The 17434-nt window shown below is 41.6% G+C and overlaps 1 protein-coding gene across 1 annotated transcript in view; it reads right to left on the bottom strand.

Moving 5' to 3' along the window:
- The window catches only part of LOC136866364 (rho guanine nucleotide exchange factor 17), a 603351-nt gene that overhangs the window by 122077 nt on the left and 463840 nt on the right, over positions 1 to 17434 (bottom strand). Inside the window, exon 3 of the mRNA XM_067143238.2 lies at positions 78 to 155. Coding sequence (XP_066999339.1) covers positions 78 to 155 — 78 coding nt within the window. The remainder of the gene's footprint in view (positions 1 to 77; positions 156 to 17434) is intronic.

Below are 17434 nucleotides of genomic sequence, written 5' to 3'. Positions count from 1 at the left end.
GTTGGAATTGTAAGAATAGAAATAGTACGTTACCTCATCCATCAAGAAAGTCAGTGTTTAGGATGAGCAATACTCACCTGGAAAAATATTTCGTCGACCAGAGCCGCGTCAACCAGGCCGGAGTTTTCGGGACTCTTTAAAGGCTTCAGGTATTTCTGGAACAAACAATAAAATAGCAATGTCAACTACACAATTATTTAAAATTCGATTGACTTACTTGAAGTTTCTGAAAGATTCCTGAACAAGATATTCAACCATTTTCTGTGTCAACAATATTGGGAAGTTAAAGACAGTTTTCGGAAAACTTATCTCTATTTTTATAAAGAACTAGCTGTTTTACCCGTGCTTCGCTACGGAATTCTACATTGTATACAGAATTCTGAGTTAGGTAGTGTACACGTTGTAAGACTGTATTAAATTGCATAGCTCTTAACGTTTCCCTAGAAACGCGACGGGGAAGTCATCAAACGTACCTTTTTATATGAAAACTGGGTTAGGTAATTTTCATTGTAAAGGTAGGCCCTCTTGCCTACCATCAGTCGCAATCAAGTTGCGGGATTTTCATTATAATGGCAGACTCTCATTCACCACCTGCATTTTTACATCCTCAGAAAGACTGCCTTAATGGTTTTCCCCAGTGAAATCAACATACGTCATTACATTGACGCCAGTAGGTACATCGCGATTGAAAGCAATGTTATCATATGAAATACTCGATAAAATGTAAAACCACACATTTTCTCACTTTTAACGAACAGTAGTACGCTGCCGATCTAACAGCCCAAAGTTCCAGATCTGGAATGACCAGGCCACAGACAACCGTGAGCCTTGAACTCTTTTATTTTTGGGCGGGGGGGGGGGCGAGAGGGGGGAAAAGAGTGGAGAGACCCAGGGCAAAAACTGTGCCCTTTTACTCATCCTTTTCGTAGGAATACCCGATGAGTTGGAAAATCTCAATTTACTTCACTGGCGGGGGAAAAATCTGACTTGGAGGCAAATTTTTTCTCCAATCCAGAGGAGAAAGTACTCTTGGCTGCTAATGTGGAATAAAATACATGTAGAATTTAATAAAAGTGAACGGGAAGAAGCTTTTCTTAAGAAACGGCTCATTTCAGGGTTGAATGTTTAGTTATTTAGTGAATTGCGGTGCTATAATTTGGAATAGGCCGCAATTGTAATTTTATACCAGGTCATAAGTGAGCTTCTGCCATTATTCCGTTAACTGTGCACATTGATCAATCCAATCAGCGCGTCAGAGTACGGATCGAATATCTGGAATACTATGATGGACCAGTGTGTTACGTACCAGCAGTAAATGTATGAACCAGCGGAATGGTATGGAATGGAATGTCATGCTAGAGAAGAAAGTTATCTAATTCCCCCTCTTTTTCCCGCCAATGTTCAGGCAGTCTGTTATACTCGGCAAGCAGCAGAGGAGTGGTAGGATAAGAGACAAAGAACATCACAACAAACAACGGTCAACGCAATGTTATTGTTATTCAATTTTATGAGCTTTCGATATTGTAGACCTTCACATTTAGTTTTCTTCCGACTCTGAAATACCATTCTTGTCATACTCGGTAGGGTAAAACTGAATAAAGCATAAATGTTTGGAAATTGTATTCTCTATAAATTCTGTTATGTAGTGCAAAAGGACCAATAACATAGAGGCATTTAAAAGTTAAATTTTAGGCGCCTTCCCCGAAACTACCATTTCATCCAGGGTGAATAAAATTGTTTATAGCTTAGACTGTAATTTCTTATTCCCCGGCTCTATATACCGATTTTTAAAAATTCTGTTCACCCATTTTATCGTTGCTCGACGTTGATATGGACTTGGCAACAAAAATACAAATTCATGAATATCTCTGTTATCATAGCCGGTACAGTAAAAATGTATAAGACATAAATGATCCGAAATGTAATTCTATGTAACTTTAGTATGCGGTATTTATCGATAGGGCCACTAATAACATAAATATTTGAAAATTAAATTTTAGGCCTTCGCCTAAACAACCATTTCGCTCAGTGTGAATAAAATGATTTATAGCCTAGATTATAGTGGCTCATTCCCCGGCTTTACATACTGGTTTTCATTAAATTCTATTCAGCCGTTTTCTCGTGATGCGCGTACATACATACATACTGACGGACAGACGACAGACAGAAATTATGGAAAAGTAAGAAGTGCATTTCCTTGTTACTGTGGACACGACCGATTCAGAAATATCATTATTTTAAAATTCTGAGACAAAACTCTTATTTTATATACTATATAGATATATTCCTAAGAAAAAAATATCAAGCAAATCTAAATATTCCATCAAGTCAAAGAGAGACACTATTCTGTGTTGTTTAATGCATTCTAAATAAAAAGTAAGTCTACATTTCAGTCCGAAAGTAAATCCAAATAGAGTAAATTGTCCTAGGACTAATTAATACTACTGAAAGAGGATAAATATATCTATGCAACCATTCAGAGAAATCATGTTACAATTAAAAACAGAAAGCGGGGGAGTTGACATACAGTGTGTTCAAGAGGTGAACGTTATTACAGCTTAACGCTATTGTTGACACAGTAATATAATAATACGTTCATATGTGACTGATGACATAGTTAATACAAGCTCCATGGTGAAATACGTATTTCAGAGTTCGCCATTGCCTTGTTTCCTCACATGGGGAATTGGTAGACGTTGGATTTTAAGTTGCTCGCCAGTGGTTCTTTCAAGGTCCACACACATTAGAAGAGGTAGAAACAATGTTAGAGAAAAAATGCATCAACAGAAAAGGGTGAAGTGTACGAAGTGATGGTTGTATCCCTCTTCCCCACAACCCTTTCAAAAAGAAAAGAACACAGTGCATTTCAGAATTGTATTTTTGACCTTTCTGGGTTTGGAACAAAACAACTGCCTTTACGTTTGTTCTGTTCCAAACGTAGTCACCTCCTGGTTTGAGAGCATATACGCTTCTGGCCACTTCGTGAAATAGTCACTGACGACGAGCATATAGCTCATAGGAATGGTCCATCCACACCAATTACCACCCCGTCGAGAGCGCGCCCATGTATGTCTTCATTCGACCTTTAGATCTTCGGCTTGGTCCATTACGAACAGAAGTACACTGCCGATCTAACAGTCTAAAGTTCCAGAGCTGGAATGATCAGGCCGCAGACAGCCGTGAGCCTTTCGTGCAAAAGTCTTTCACGTCCGTTCGACATTCCACCCAGTGCAACCTCTCTCGAAATTTCACCAGGGTTTTCTTGATTCCGATTGTGTCTACCTGATGCTCTACCATGAACTAGCGTCAAGACTTCCGCCACCATACCTCGTGGGACAAACAGATGCTCTCGGAACATTTTCACGTCGCTGCTTTCCCAGACGCGCTTCAGCAGTCCATCTCTGGTCACCAGCGAATTCTACTGAGCAGTGCGACTTAGTCTTTGGGCTGAGGTTACTAACGTGTGTCTATCGAGGCCCCAGAACACGGCACTCTTCCACTCGGCCAGCAGTCCAATGTCCTCATCCCTCTGCGCCTACATTTCAGGCGTCAAGACTCCAGTTTCCATTGAACCAGACGGTGAACCTTCGGCAGGGAACTTCGCGTTCACCATCCACGTTCACAGCCCGTCCACCTCCCACCTCGGCCGTAGCTGGGACAGTCAGGTCATCTCGCAATGTTTTTCCGTGCCTGCCGCATAGCATTTTCTTCATCCCCATACCAACGTGTGTTGGAGCTTATGTCCAGGATGATTTGATGCTCATTCAGGAAGTTAAGTCTTATGATTATCTCGTCCACGCCGTCTGCCACGAGAACTCGGTGCTTCACTGCCCTCCGCCCCACTGAGAATTCCATCACCGTCTGGCCGTAGACAGGTGTAGTCTCTCCAGTGGCAGTCATCAGGCTAAGATTCAGCTGAATGGGTCGAACTCTCCACCACCACTCAACCGATGGCTTAACGATGGTCCTCGTTTCGGTGTCGTCGACGGAATAGTGCGAAGCATACTGACTGGTCTTAGCTGCTATGTTGTAAAGGCTCTGTATTTAGTCAGTAGCCTCCTCTATGTTGTCAACTAACAAGGTACGGTCGTCAGTAAAGGCTAGGCAGGATACATTGAGGTTCTTTCCTGTATCCAATCTGTAGTCCAGTTCCAGACGGTAGTGTGATAGTCCATCATCATCATCATCATCATCATCATCATCATCATCATCATCATCATCATCATCATCATCATCATCATTTGTCATCTATACAGCCAACTGTGGATTACGATTACACAAACTACCTGGCTCTTTTTCTGTTTACATAGTAGCCAAAAGTTTTTCAACCTCATGCTCCTTTTCAGCCATTCTTCCGCCGAGATGTTCCGCGGTTTAGCGGATTCTTTCCCTGGATCGTGCCTCAACCCCGCACCTTTCTTCCTAAAGACGGTCCTCTCCATTATGTCCTCTGGTCTTGTATCATTTACTCGCATGTCTTTGTGCACCTACTTCAGCCAGCGGGAATGAGATTTCCATTTTTCCTGTAAAGTGAGCACTTTGTGCGCCAATCTCTCCGGGTTCATTCTCTTCAGGTGACGATAGAAGATTAACCTTCGTTTTTTCATAATGGTGGTGATCTTTTCGACTCTCGCATACAGTTCTTTGTTTGACCTCAGGTGGAAGACAAAACTCTCGCGCACATGAATGGAATGATTATGATGTACCGTAATATTTAAGTAATCCGATTCTTGATAGCTTATGAATAATAATAAATTATTATTATTATTATTATTATTATTATTATTGCCAACGGCCGTAGCCGTGTTGAAACACCGGGTCCCGTGAGATCTCCGAAGTTAAGCAACATTAGGCGTGGTCAGGAGTTGGATGGGTTGCCACGCGCTGTTGGTGGGGGTAAGGGAATGGAGGAGCGGAAAGTAACTGGCCACCCTACCGCACGTAAACTCCGGCTCAGGAACACCTATGCGGAGGTTCGGACCTGCCTTCGGGCAGAATAACCCTTACCTACCTTATTATTATTATTATTATTATTATTATTATTATTATTATTATTATTATTATTATTATCATGATCAACATCGTTACTGCTATTGGTTTAACGTCGTACTAATGCTGATAGCTTTCACACACGGTGCGATAGGGGCGGTTAGGGGCGCGCAACTGTGAGCTTGTATCCGGGAGATAGTGGTTTCGAATCCCGCTGTCGGCAGCCATGAAGATCGTTTTCCGTGGTTTCCCATTTTCACATCAGGCAAATGCTCGTCACCATAAGAATTATGTGTGTCGGTGCGACGTAAAACAAATGGTAAAAAATAAGGAAAAAAGGATAGGACTGCAGAGGTACTAGTTGTTTCCTTAATTAAGGCAGAAACTCGAAATTTACTTAGTGTGAAAATGGGATAACACGGAAAACCAGCTTCAGGGCTGCCGGCGGTGGGATTCGAACCCACCATCTCCCGTACGCAAGCTTACTGTTACACAGCCTGTACTCTGCAGCCAAGTCGCTCTTTATTATTATTATTATTATTATTATTATTATTATTATTATTATTATTTCATAGTACAGACGTTACGTTGCGAATCTATCAATGTTTTCAAGACTACCTGTGTTTCTCCTCGGACATAATCTGTGAGCTTGCGGTAACATGCCACACGAATGGAATGATTATGATGTACCGTAATATTTATGTAATCCGATTTCTGATAGCTTATGAACAAGACAAGTCTAACATTTGCATAGTACAATTGACTTTAAGTATTGTTATATAAATAATAACATTGCTTACTCTTTTTCATAATGAGGAATAATGAATGCTGGAGAGCAATTTAACAGTCGTAAAAATGAAACAGTATTGAGAACGTGACTGCAGAAAAGAACCACCAAGTGTTCAGACTGATACGGTTCAATGCTCTATTGTATTGAACTGGAATGAAAGGTAATAATGCATCGTGAAATTCAATCGTATCATTGGGTAAAGAAATCTAATGTAAATCAAACTGCCAACGGTACACAGTTCTTACCTACTGTGCAGGGAATTATTAAGTTACGTAATATATTTCTGAATTTTAATTAATTTTGTCGGGTAAACACCAAATGGTCCGCCTCTGTGGTGTAGTGGTTAGCGTGATTAGCTGCCACCCCCGGAGGCCCGGGTTCGATTCCCGGCTCTGCCACGAAATTTGAAAAGTGGCACGAGGGCTGGAACGGGGTCCACTCAGCCTCGGGAGGTCAACTGAGTAGAGGTGGGTTCGATTCCCACCTCAGCCATCCTGGAAGTGGTTTTCCGTGGTTTCCCACTTCTCCTCCAGGCGAATGCCGGGATGGTACCTACCTTAAGGCCACGGCCGCTTCCTTCCCTCTTCCGTGCCTATCCCTTCCAATCTTCCCATCCCTCCACAAGGCCCCTGTTCAGCATAGCAGGTGAGGCCGCCTGGGCGAGGTACTGGTCATACTCCCCAGTTGTATCCCCGACTAAGAGTCTGAAGCTCCAGGACACTGCCCTTGAGGCGGTAGAGGTGGGATCCCTCGCTAAGTCCGAGGGAAACACCGAACCTGGAGGGTAAACAGATGATGATGATGATGAAACACCAAATGTATCACCAGAGATCATTTACATGTCGAGATCACGATAATGGAGTGTCGAATGGGATTATTTTTCCGCCTGTCAGAAATCCGACTACTTCTGCCGCGTTTGAACCCGCGATCTTTGGATCCGGAAGCTGACACTCTACCACTCAAATAGTTTGGCCTGCTTCAATTTTCATACTACAAAATAATTTGGAATTTGCTAATTAAATTTCTGAATGAATTGTTATTATTGATCCAACCATCCGGTTCGAAAGAGATTCATCCCTGGCCAAGGAAGTTGACCAGGAAAAGAAGAACATTTCTGAACCATGGGTCTGCTATTTGGAAGCAGAAGCAGTGAACCTAAGCATAGGCCTACGTGGGAAATCTTGAAAACGCTTGGAATCCAGCACACGACTTTAGAAAATAATTATAATGGACATTTGAAAAGATTTGGTGACAATCTTAAATGTATCAGCCCATCGGTGTAGGGGTAGCGTGCCTCCTTCTCACCCAGAGGCCCCCGGTTCGATTCCCGGCCATACCAGAAATTTTTACCTGGATCTGAGGGCTGTTTCGAGGTCCACTCAGCCTACGTAATTACAATTGAGGAGCTATCTGACGGTGAGATGGCGGCCCTGGTCTAGGAAGTCAAGAACAACAGCCGAGAGGATTCGTCATGCTGACCACACGACACCTCATAATCTGCAGGCCTTCGGGCTGAGCAGCGGTCGCTTGGTAGGCCAAGGCCCTTCGGGGCTGTTGCGCCATGGGGTTTGGTTTGGTTTGGACAATCTTAAATGATCACTTACTCCTAAATGATAAATCATCTAATGTTTCCTTTCTGTGCAATAATTTTAATAATTTCGGTTATCATCACCTAAATTGTGATCCTTGTGGTCATTCACGCTTTATGAACTGATGTCTTTTGAAGAATATATATAAGTAAGTGTTGGCATTTGTTGTTTAGTTCAAGAAATACATACCATATTTTTCTACAACTCTGATCGAGGAATGCAACTACAGACCAAACATCCCTCCTCATTACTTCAATTTTATGATATATTGCACTTCTTCTAGATAATTCTCTGTCATTTATTGTGGCCTCCTTCCTCCATGATGATACAGATCTGATGGGCCTTGAACTACGAAACACCGAGTTCGATAGCTGCAGTCGCTTAAGAGCGGCCAGTATCCAGTATTCGGGAGATAGTAGGTTCGAACCCCACTGTCGGCAGCCCTGAAAATGTTCCGTGGTTTCCCATTTTCACACTAGGCAAATGCTGGGGCTGTACCTTAATTAAGGCCACGGCCGCTTCCTTCCCACTCCTAGCCCTTTCCTGTCCCATCGTCGTCATAAGACCTATCTGTGTCGGTGCGACGTAAAGCAACTAGCAAAAACAAAAACAAAAACAAAAAAAAACCTACGAAACGACTGCTACACAGCTTGCAGTTTACGAGGTGACGCGTTGTCAACGAAACGAAACCTGTCGGGCGTTATTTTTGACATTGTATACCGAGACCACTATCTCACCGTCAGACAGCTCCTAATGTAGGCTGAGCGGACCTCAAAATAGCTCTCAAATCCAGATAAAATTCGCTGACCGAGCCAGGAATCGAAATCGGGGCCTCCTGGGCAGGCTCGCAACCCCTAGGCCGTGGGGACGGGTCTTGTACCTAAAACTGGTGAGAAAATAATTTACAACCTTCGAAAATGTTCTGTAGAATGTTCTGTGCGAGATACGGTGCTGCCTTCACACCGCACGACACAAGTTTCCACGTACATTTGGCCTATGTCTGTTTTGGTACCACGCACACTTTTGGAAGTAAAATGCGATCAGTACATAAAATGCTCTTCTTTTTAAATTTTAAGAAGCCATCCAGTCGCAGTTAATCTATTCTCTTAGCAATCAATTTTCTTCGTCTCATGACATAAAACACCACAACCCAGCATTAATTTCAACGGCGGGTCGTGCACTATTCATGATCGACATTGGATTTACGATGAAATAAAACTACAAGAAGCTGAATGAGCGCCGCAGAATACAGAGGAAGATAATTGAATTGTTAATCATCAAGGTTTTAATGCGCGGTCACAGAAGGTATCTCATTACAGCTCCCGGATTGCACAGACGAAGTCTCTCACGTGCTGGGCGGAGGACATTAATCTTCTCGGCTGGCGAGGTTATGGTACCAAATAACAATGGAGGGGAATTTGAAGTAAAATATGTGATAGAGTTCTTCTCGTCGGTTTTAAGCGTTGTGCATTTACTGAATTGAAAACTGTACATTCCATTAGGTTCCTAAACCATTATCACATAGTTTCTAATTAGGAACAAGAATTTTTGCGTTCTCCAGGGTAGGATACAAGGTAAAAATATTATATTTCTTCCGTTTGGCTTTAGACATTATGCATTTATTGAGCTGAAAATGGTGCATTTCATTGGGTTTTCATATCAGTATCACCCAATTTGTAGTTAGGAGGACCGGGCGAGTTGGCCGTGCGTGTAGAGGCGCGCGGCTGTGAGCTTGCATCCGGGAGATAGTAGGTTCGAATCCGTGGTTTTCCATTTTCACACCTGGCAAATGCTGGGGCTGTACCTTAATTAAGGCCACGGCCGCTTCCTTCCAACTCCTAGGCCTTTCCTATCCCATCGTCGCCATAAGACCTATGTGTGTCGGTGCGACGTAAAGCCCCTAGCAAAAAAAAAAAAGTAGTTAGGAGGAAAGAATGTATGCGTCTTTCGGGCTAGGAGACAAGCTAGAAAATATTATATTGTTTTTCATTCATTTTCTCTGCTGCTTTTTTCTTCAGCTTGGTGGGGTTGTAGACGAAATCTGTGTCAGTTTCGTTCAGGCGCTGGCTTAATTAAGGCTACTTTCACACGTTACGCTTTTCTCGAGATTTCAAATCACTATGCTTCCCGGTAGTTCACTGAGTTAATCTACAACTTTCAGACGTCACGACAACTGTCGGATGTGCCGCATCTAGGACAATCTTCTCCGCCAACGTACACATTTCTCTTTGTGAACTTGTATTCGGGAGATAGTGGGTTCGAACCCCGCATGTCAGCAGCCCTGAAGATGGTTTTCCGTGGTTCCCCATTTTCATACCAGACGAACACTGGGGCTGTACCTTAATTCAGACCACGGCCGCTTCCTTCCCACTCCTAGCTCTCTACTATCCCACCGTCGCCATTAGACTTATCCGTGTCGGTGCGACATAAAACAAATTTTGAAACAAATTTCTTCTATATTGCAATCTATGATCAGTTGTATCAGTGTGTATTTTTCACTTCCAAAAATGTGATTGAAATAGGTTTCAATCATGCATATTACTATGGTTAGGACGTAGCATGATTTCCCGGCATAGTGGAGTACCTCTTCGTTGGTAACACAGTGTGTCCATTGCACGAAACACCCACATTTCCACAGCCTACAGTCGGTTTAATGAGTGTAAATCAGGAACGATTGCACATAAGACTACTCGACACGGCGGAGAGTTTCCAATCAGAAGGCACACGGCAAGTTTTAACTTCAGAAATACACTTATAACAATGTCGATTTTGGTTTTGATTTCTATATCTGAGTCCAATTCTTTTTTGGAGGGGGGGGGCAGTATCGTGTATACTTGAAAACTGACACCCTTTCAATTGTGTTGTCGTCCAGGCTAATAACAGCGTCATCAACATAATTGTCTGTTTTTGTGATGGTTGGTAGTGTGTATATGAAGAGGAGTGTATTAGGACAAATATAAATACACAGTCCTCAAATTATAGGAATTAACCAGACGCGATTGCAATCCCCGATCCAGCCGAGAATCGAACCCGGGACCCTCTGAACCGAAGGCGTCGACGCTGACCATTCAGCCACGGAGACCGACAACAATGCACGTTAACATTACAACATTTAACAAAAAAAATGGGTAGAGAAACCGCTTCCAAAGCCAAGTCACAACAGTTCCAGTGTGAGTCGTCTTCTCCCAAAACAGTTCTACTCTGTTGTGCGACTCAACATTTCCAGGGCCAAAGACCGAGATGTCAGGCCCCTTAAAACAACATCATAATTTCCAAATAGTTTGTTTCTGAAAACTACTTATATTGTCTCATACAAGCAGCGCTGTAGTTCCAACATTCTCACAGGATATATATACTCTAAGACAGGACATTACGAATCCCGGATGCAAGACCAACCTGACGTTTAAAATGAGTGGGTTTCAGCTAGTTACAACAAACTTCCCTCAGTTTGGCATACATTAGGCATTTAGAAGAGATTTTATGATGACAAAGAAATCCATATATGAATGCACTGTTTTGAAAATCTTAATTTGCTTATAAGTAATTTCCTGCTGGATGTACTTCTGGCTATTTATTAAAAAAACTATCCACGGTGCCTCTTTTCATTTGCAGTTACCTGGAACAAACCTTTGAACTGGTGTATGTTGCAGTACGGTGGTTTTATAGCCACATCTTTATATATTTCTCAGGCTATTTTTTTATTTTTGCTAGGGGCTTTACGTCGCACCGACACCGATAGGTCTTATGGCGACGATGGGATAGGAAAGGTCTAGGAGGTGGAAGGAAGCGGCCGTGGCCTTAATTAAGGTACAGCCCCAGCATTTGCCTGGTGTGAAAATGGGAAACCACGGAAAACCATCTTCAGGGCTGCCGATAGTGGGATTCGAACCTACTATCTCCCGGATGCAAGCTCACGGCCGCGCGTCTCTACGCGCACGGCCAACTCGCCCGGTTTTCTCAGGCTTAAGTCGGTCAATTGGTGAGGCATTTGAATGTATAAACATACGGCTAGAGACGTAGCTACAAACAGTGGTAACATTAAATAAGTGATGGGTGATAAAAATAATAAATGGCGCATGGATTTTAGTGCCGGGATGTGTCCGAGGACTTCGGCTCGCCAGGTGCAGGTCTTTTGATTTGACTCCCGTAGGCGACCTGCGCGTCATGATGAGGATGAAATGATGATGAAGATGACAAGGGAATTAACCAATTATAGTTAAAATTCCTGACCCTGCCGGGAATCGAACCCGGGACCCCTGTGATCAAAGGCCAGCACGCTAACCATTTAGCCATGGAGCCGGAGAGTGATGGCTGATAATGTTATTCATCAAGCTGGAACATCGATGTTCACGATTACGAGCGTAGCTGGAAAGTTAAAACTCACTGACAGAATGGCAAATTTTTTTTTTTTTTTGCTAGGGGCTTTACGTCGCACCGACACAGATAGGTCTTATGGCGACGATGGGATAGGAAAGGACAAGGAGTTGGAAGGAAGCGGCCGTGGCCTTAATTAAGGTACAGCCCCAGCATTTGCCTGGTGTGAAAATGGGAAACCACGGAAAACCATTTTCAGGGCTGCCGATAGTGGGATTCGAACCTACTATCTCCCGGATGCAAGCTCACAGCCGCGCGCCTCTACACGCACGGCCAACTCGCCCGGTGAATGGCAAAATTAAAATGAAAAGAAGACAAAGTAGAAAGTACACGCAAGATATCAGAAGACATACGCTAATGAGGAGAGTTAACCAGAAGGAATACGGTGTACATACTCGCGAATACCTTCGACTACAGCTCTGCATGCAAGAGATAGCACATATGCATCAAAATATGTGATATTTCCCCCGTGATATTACCAAATACAGTATGAAAAACAGTAATATGGAACTATGCATTTATATACTGAATTGTGTATCAAAATATGACCAAAAACTCTCAAATTGTAGTTGATTTTAATTTCTAGCTTCACGAAATAAATATAACCTTTTCTAAACATCCGATATTTAATGATTATGACTTTTCGACTCTAATAAAATCAATTCGTGTCCTCGCCCCGAGGTGGTGCAGCTCTTTTCAGGCACACCCCCAATGGAGGTGAGCTGCATGTGCCATCTGCCTATCTTAAGTTTCTGGCAGTACTGGGAGTCGAACCCGGGCCCCGATGACTCCATATAAAGTACTTTTGCTACTGGATGTACTTCCGGTTATTTAAAAAAAAAATCCACATTGCCTCTTTTCATTTGCAATTACTTGGAACAAACTCTTGAACTGGTGTATGTTGCCGTACGGTGGTTTTACAGGCGGAAAAGGGCGGAATACAAATTTTCCCAAGGTAATCGATCTTGATGAATTTGACAAGTCAGTGGTTCTAAGATCATTCACAACACTTTATTAAGAGAAAGAAGAATTCTAATTTTCTAGAAATTACTTAATACAGCGAAAGAGAATATCAATTTCCTTGAAACGAAAGTGATATTTTGAGAATATTAAAGGCAACGGAAAAGAGTTATTTCTAACGGCATTTTGAACATTGTGTGAAATTAAACAATTTTTGGACTGACTGCATTGAAGTAAATAACCTCGTGAGTACCAGAAAAAAAGAATCATAACAGGCTGTATTCAGTACAGCTGCTAGTGTTTTAAATCAAACGTCTCTGGTGTTGCGAGGTAGTAAGTGAAACACAAATTGAAGTTTTGAAAGGATTGTTCGTTTATTCTTTTGCTATTTTGAATTTCGACAACTTCTATTTCTACGTAAGTGGTTTGCGACTGATACAATTCTGTTGAACAACGGACAATGATGAGAGTTTTAAGAGATGTAATGTTTACATTCAGGGGCGTACCCAGGGTGGGGGGTGGGGGAGTTACTCGGGGTTAGAACACCCCTCCATGGAATTTTTGAAAAATAATATGCATATAAATAATATAATAATATAAATAATAAAATATAATAATAAATAATGATAATATCATAATAATTATATGTATAATAATAATATGAACAAATAAACAAGTTAAAATCGACTCAGTGGGTTGGCTCTCTTGAATATTCACAGATACATAATTGTAGATCTCTTGAATCTATTTTCTAAGAAGCCTCGAAAGTTGGATTTTAGATTGCAATCTGAACATATCATTGGCTGTAAAACTGTTGACCTTGTTCACATTGTTCTTGTTCTGTATTTTAATGTAAGATTTTGCAGTGTGCTGCAATCTGAATATCAACAATTTACTTGTATCAGCATCCTTGTAATCACACTGAAGAATGCGCGCACCATACACGCACAAGCACCTTCATTACGTTCTCTAATCATTTTGTAACTACAACACTCCATCGGTCGATCCTAGCTACGCTACTGTTTACATTTGACAGTCATGTTTGTGGTGAGGCCGGAAGATAGCGTGAGATTGAAGTGTTTCTATATCAGCGCCAGTAAACGTTCATTGGAGTCTCCCGTTACGATGGAGGGTATCTCTGTGTCTAATTGCCACTTGTCTAGTATCATTGCGAGCTATCCAGCGATTTCATTAGAAGCATTTCTGCGTTAGCTGTGATACGTTGTGATAAAAATAAACGGAGGCCAATGCAAATCTGAAGCTATTTGTAAGAGTTAACATTGATGTCGGAAATTTCTCCGACGTGATCCTTTGTATAAAAATGTACGCCAGCGTTCTATAACGCTTCGATCACATTGGAGGCACGCTTGTTCAAGTAATTTGGTGGCGCGCGCGTGCGCAAGCTGGCGTGAGCAGCAATGTGCTCACACTAAATGCAAGCAGGTGCAAGTTAATTATTATAAACAGGTCAATCGAAATGGAGATGTCAGACGATGCGGACATTGTTTTGGAAAATGGTGTTTTAAAATTTTTATTTTTGGATGAGCAGGAAATCAGGGAAGAGTGGGTGAACGAGTATTTTTTGGACAGAGAGGAAGATGGAGAGTATGCACGAATATTCAACGATTTGCTTAGACAGCCTGATAAGCTGTAAATATGTATATATGTATATTACTGATTATGTCTGTATAAGCCATACGCTAAATAAGTTTTTTTAATACTTCAGCATGATACCAGACACTTTCTACTATATACTGGACAAAATCACTCCTAGAATAAGGGGGCAATTTCATTTCCGAAAGTGTGTATCACCTGAAGAGAAGCTGATGGTAAAGTTGAGGTAAGACTTGAAGATTTATTAACTACTGACTTTAAAATATACTTTTGATGATTTTACAAATGATATTCAATCTGCCAGTATTAAAAATGTTGTAGGCCCTTCTCTCCAAAAAAAGTTAATGTAACGTATTAATTATAAGCATTAAAAAGTGCCGATTGAATATTTTTTGAGTGAATAGTTTATGAAAATAACCTGGATATTGCACGTTTGCAACTACAAAACAAATATTTTTGTTTCGAAGTGGAGTCGGATCAAGCTTGCGCAAGCGCGCACTTGCTTGTGGCGGGCACTGTGAGCGGCGATAGACAAGTCACCACTTGTTTCTGTCGCTCTCCTGCAGATTTTGTTTATATGTGCACGCTTGTGCACGCTTGTGCACGCACGCGCCACCAAATTTCTTGCACAAGCGTGCCTCCAATGTGATCGAAGCCAAGTCTGTAAAGGGAATTGGTCTGGTGTGATATACGCACTTCTGCGAATGTTCGTAAACCGCAACGTCTCCGTAGAGTCCATTGCTTTGCTGGAGATAGACAGTCTGTCGCAAAGTTCTAAGTGTATGAATTCGAACTGCGGTGTGCTGCCGACATTCCCTTCAATCATTCAAGTCTCCAACAGAATCAAGTAGTGAGTTCGTAACCACGCGATTCACTGAGAGATCGGTGCCGTGAGCATCATTCGCGAAATTTCGCGGCATCTCATGCATTGAATACTCTATACCGTCACACTCTTGCACTCAATCTTAAATTATCTGGTACGAAATGGTAGATTCTGTCGATACGAATCAAATAATACCCCACTCGTTAGTGCGTAACGTCCGTATTCCCGTTGACTTCACACTTTCGGAGCTACAACCACTTAGACCGATAAAAGTGGCATCTTATGGTGCAGTTCGTTAGTCGATATGACGTACTGCTTAGCAACAGTTAGTCTGTAAATGAAGGGTCTGCAATATTGTAAAGTGCATATACTTTTGTATGTCGATCTATATGTATATTCATTGAAGTTGATTTCATTGATCAAGAAAGGGGAAATCTGCCATTATAATTAATACTTTACAAATCGATAGTGACTGTCAGTAGGAGAACGTCTGCTATTGTAAACAGTATTCCGCACATCGACTTTGACTCGCAGTAGGAAAGGTGTCCTTCTCCAACTCCCGTGTAACTGGCATTAATAAGGAGGGCCTACCATTTTATTGAAAAATTCCCTTCTCGATTTGACTGGCAGGAGGCAAGAGAGCATGCAATTTTGTTCAAAACTCCCCTACCCGATTTTGTCTCGCAGCAGGCAAGGGTGCCCGGTATTTAAAAAAAATACCTATCTAAAATGTGACTGGCAATAGGCAAACTCACCAACTCGAGTGTAGCACGGAAGGTGCCTGCCATTCTAATAAAAACTCCTCAACTATAATGTGTCTGTAGGTAACGAAAACTCCCCAAATCGATTGTGACCGCGCTGTAGGCAAGGGGGCCTGCTATTATAAATGAAAACTTCCGAACTCTACTGTGAATGACAGTAGACAAGTAGAATCGTATCTCTTCATCATGCTGAGAGGTGGACGGAGTGCGTACTAGAGTTAAGTGAGCCTGACATTATCATCACTACTCCACAACTCGCACTTTACATTGGAAACAACGTATGGGGACCTCCCCATGCTGTCCCTCGGATAACACCAAGACGCATGCAATTTTAAAAAAGAAATCTTATTCACTGCGTGTACAATAATTTACTTTGATAATCGTATACAATGTACAATACCGTGGTGAAGTACGGGTACATTTGCTAGTATATAGATTATGGTTTTTTTAATGTAGCACTGACTTCGACAGGTCGTATGACGACGATTGAACACGGCAAACCAGGACTGGGAAGGAAATTACTGCGGCGCTAATTGATGTATCACTCCAGCATTTGCCTAGTGTGAAAATAATAAACCACGGAAAATCATCTTTAGGTTTTCCGACATTGGAGTTCGAACCTACTTACCGAATGCAGACTTACAGCTAGATACACTACCTGAACCGCGCAGCCAACTAGATCGGCCGATGTGATATATCATTATTTGTTATAGAATAAAAATGTAGGGTGTTCACATACTATTTACCTGAAATATGACATAATTTTCCAGTATTGGATTTTTTTCAAGCTTTTCAACTGATCGTTTTAGAGATTGCTATATGCTTTTCCTTCAAAACGAAGACAAATATGGAAAGCCAGTCTAAATTATATTGATTATATTTTACCGTTTCATTCTTTTTACCCTTCCGGAAGATAAAAGGCCCTTTGATATGCCAGGTCACAATATTGGGCAATACTCAATCAGCTCTCATCTACGGGTATGTGAAGCCTTCATTAATGTGAACGATAATCAACGCTAGCTACAAAATAATAAATGTAATTTTGTATGTCTTTCTTCATAGATTAACGGCACTTCAATAATGAATCCTTCTTATATGGTGAGGTCGTCGTTATACTATATATTATTACGCAAATGAGATATGAAAGCTAACGGCACTGAAGAATCCATACGTCAGGGCTGAATGAATTGTATACTTTTCAATAATGAACCGTAGGCAAATACATTTTAATGAGATTCTCGGCAGAGCTAGAAAAGAATAGTTGATCAGTTACTCACACAAAGTTTCAAACTTTATAAACGAGTCAGTACCACTATTATTTTCCGAAAGATACAATCTAACAAACTTCGCAGTATATCACGAAACTAAACTTAAAACAATAGACGTACATTCTGCACTATCTCAATGCTTTCTAGTATATTGGTGGCTAGACTACCATCTGCGGACCACTGCATTCCTCATTGTCTTTGCATCATGTCCAGAGACGAACGGAGTGCGTACTAGAGTTTCTTCTTTTTCATTTCGAAGCACCCAT

This window comes from Anabrus simplex, chromosome 3, assembly GCF_040414725.1.
Source record: "Anabrus simplex isolate iqAnaSimp1 chromosome 3, ASM4041472v1, whole genome shotgun sequence".
In the NCBI taxonomy this organism is placed as follows: Eukaryota; Metazoa; Arthropoda; class Insecta; order Orthoptera; family Tettigoniidae; genus Anabrus; species Anabrus simplex.
The sequence above is the reverse complement of the archived record's forward strand: the minus strand, read 5'-3'. Positions and strand labels throughout refer to the sequence as shown.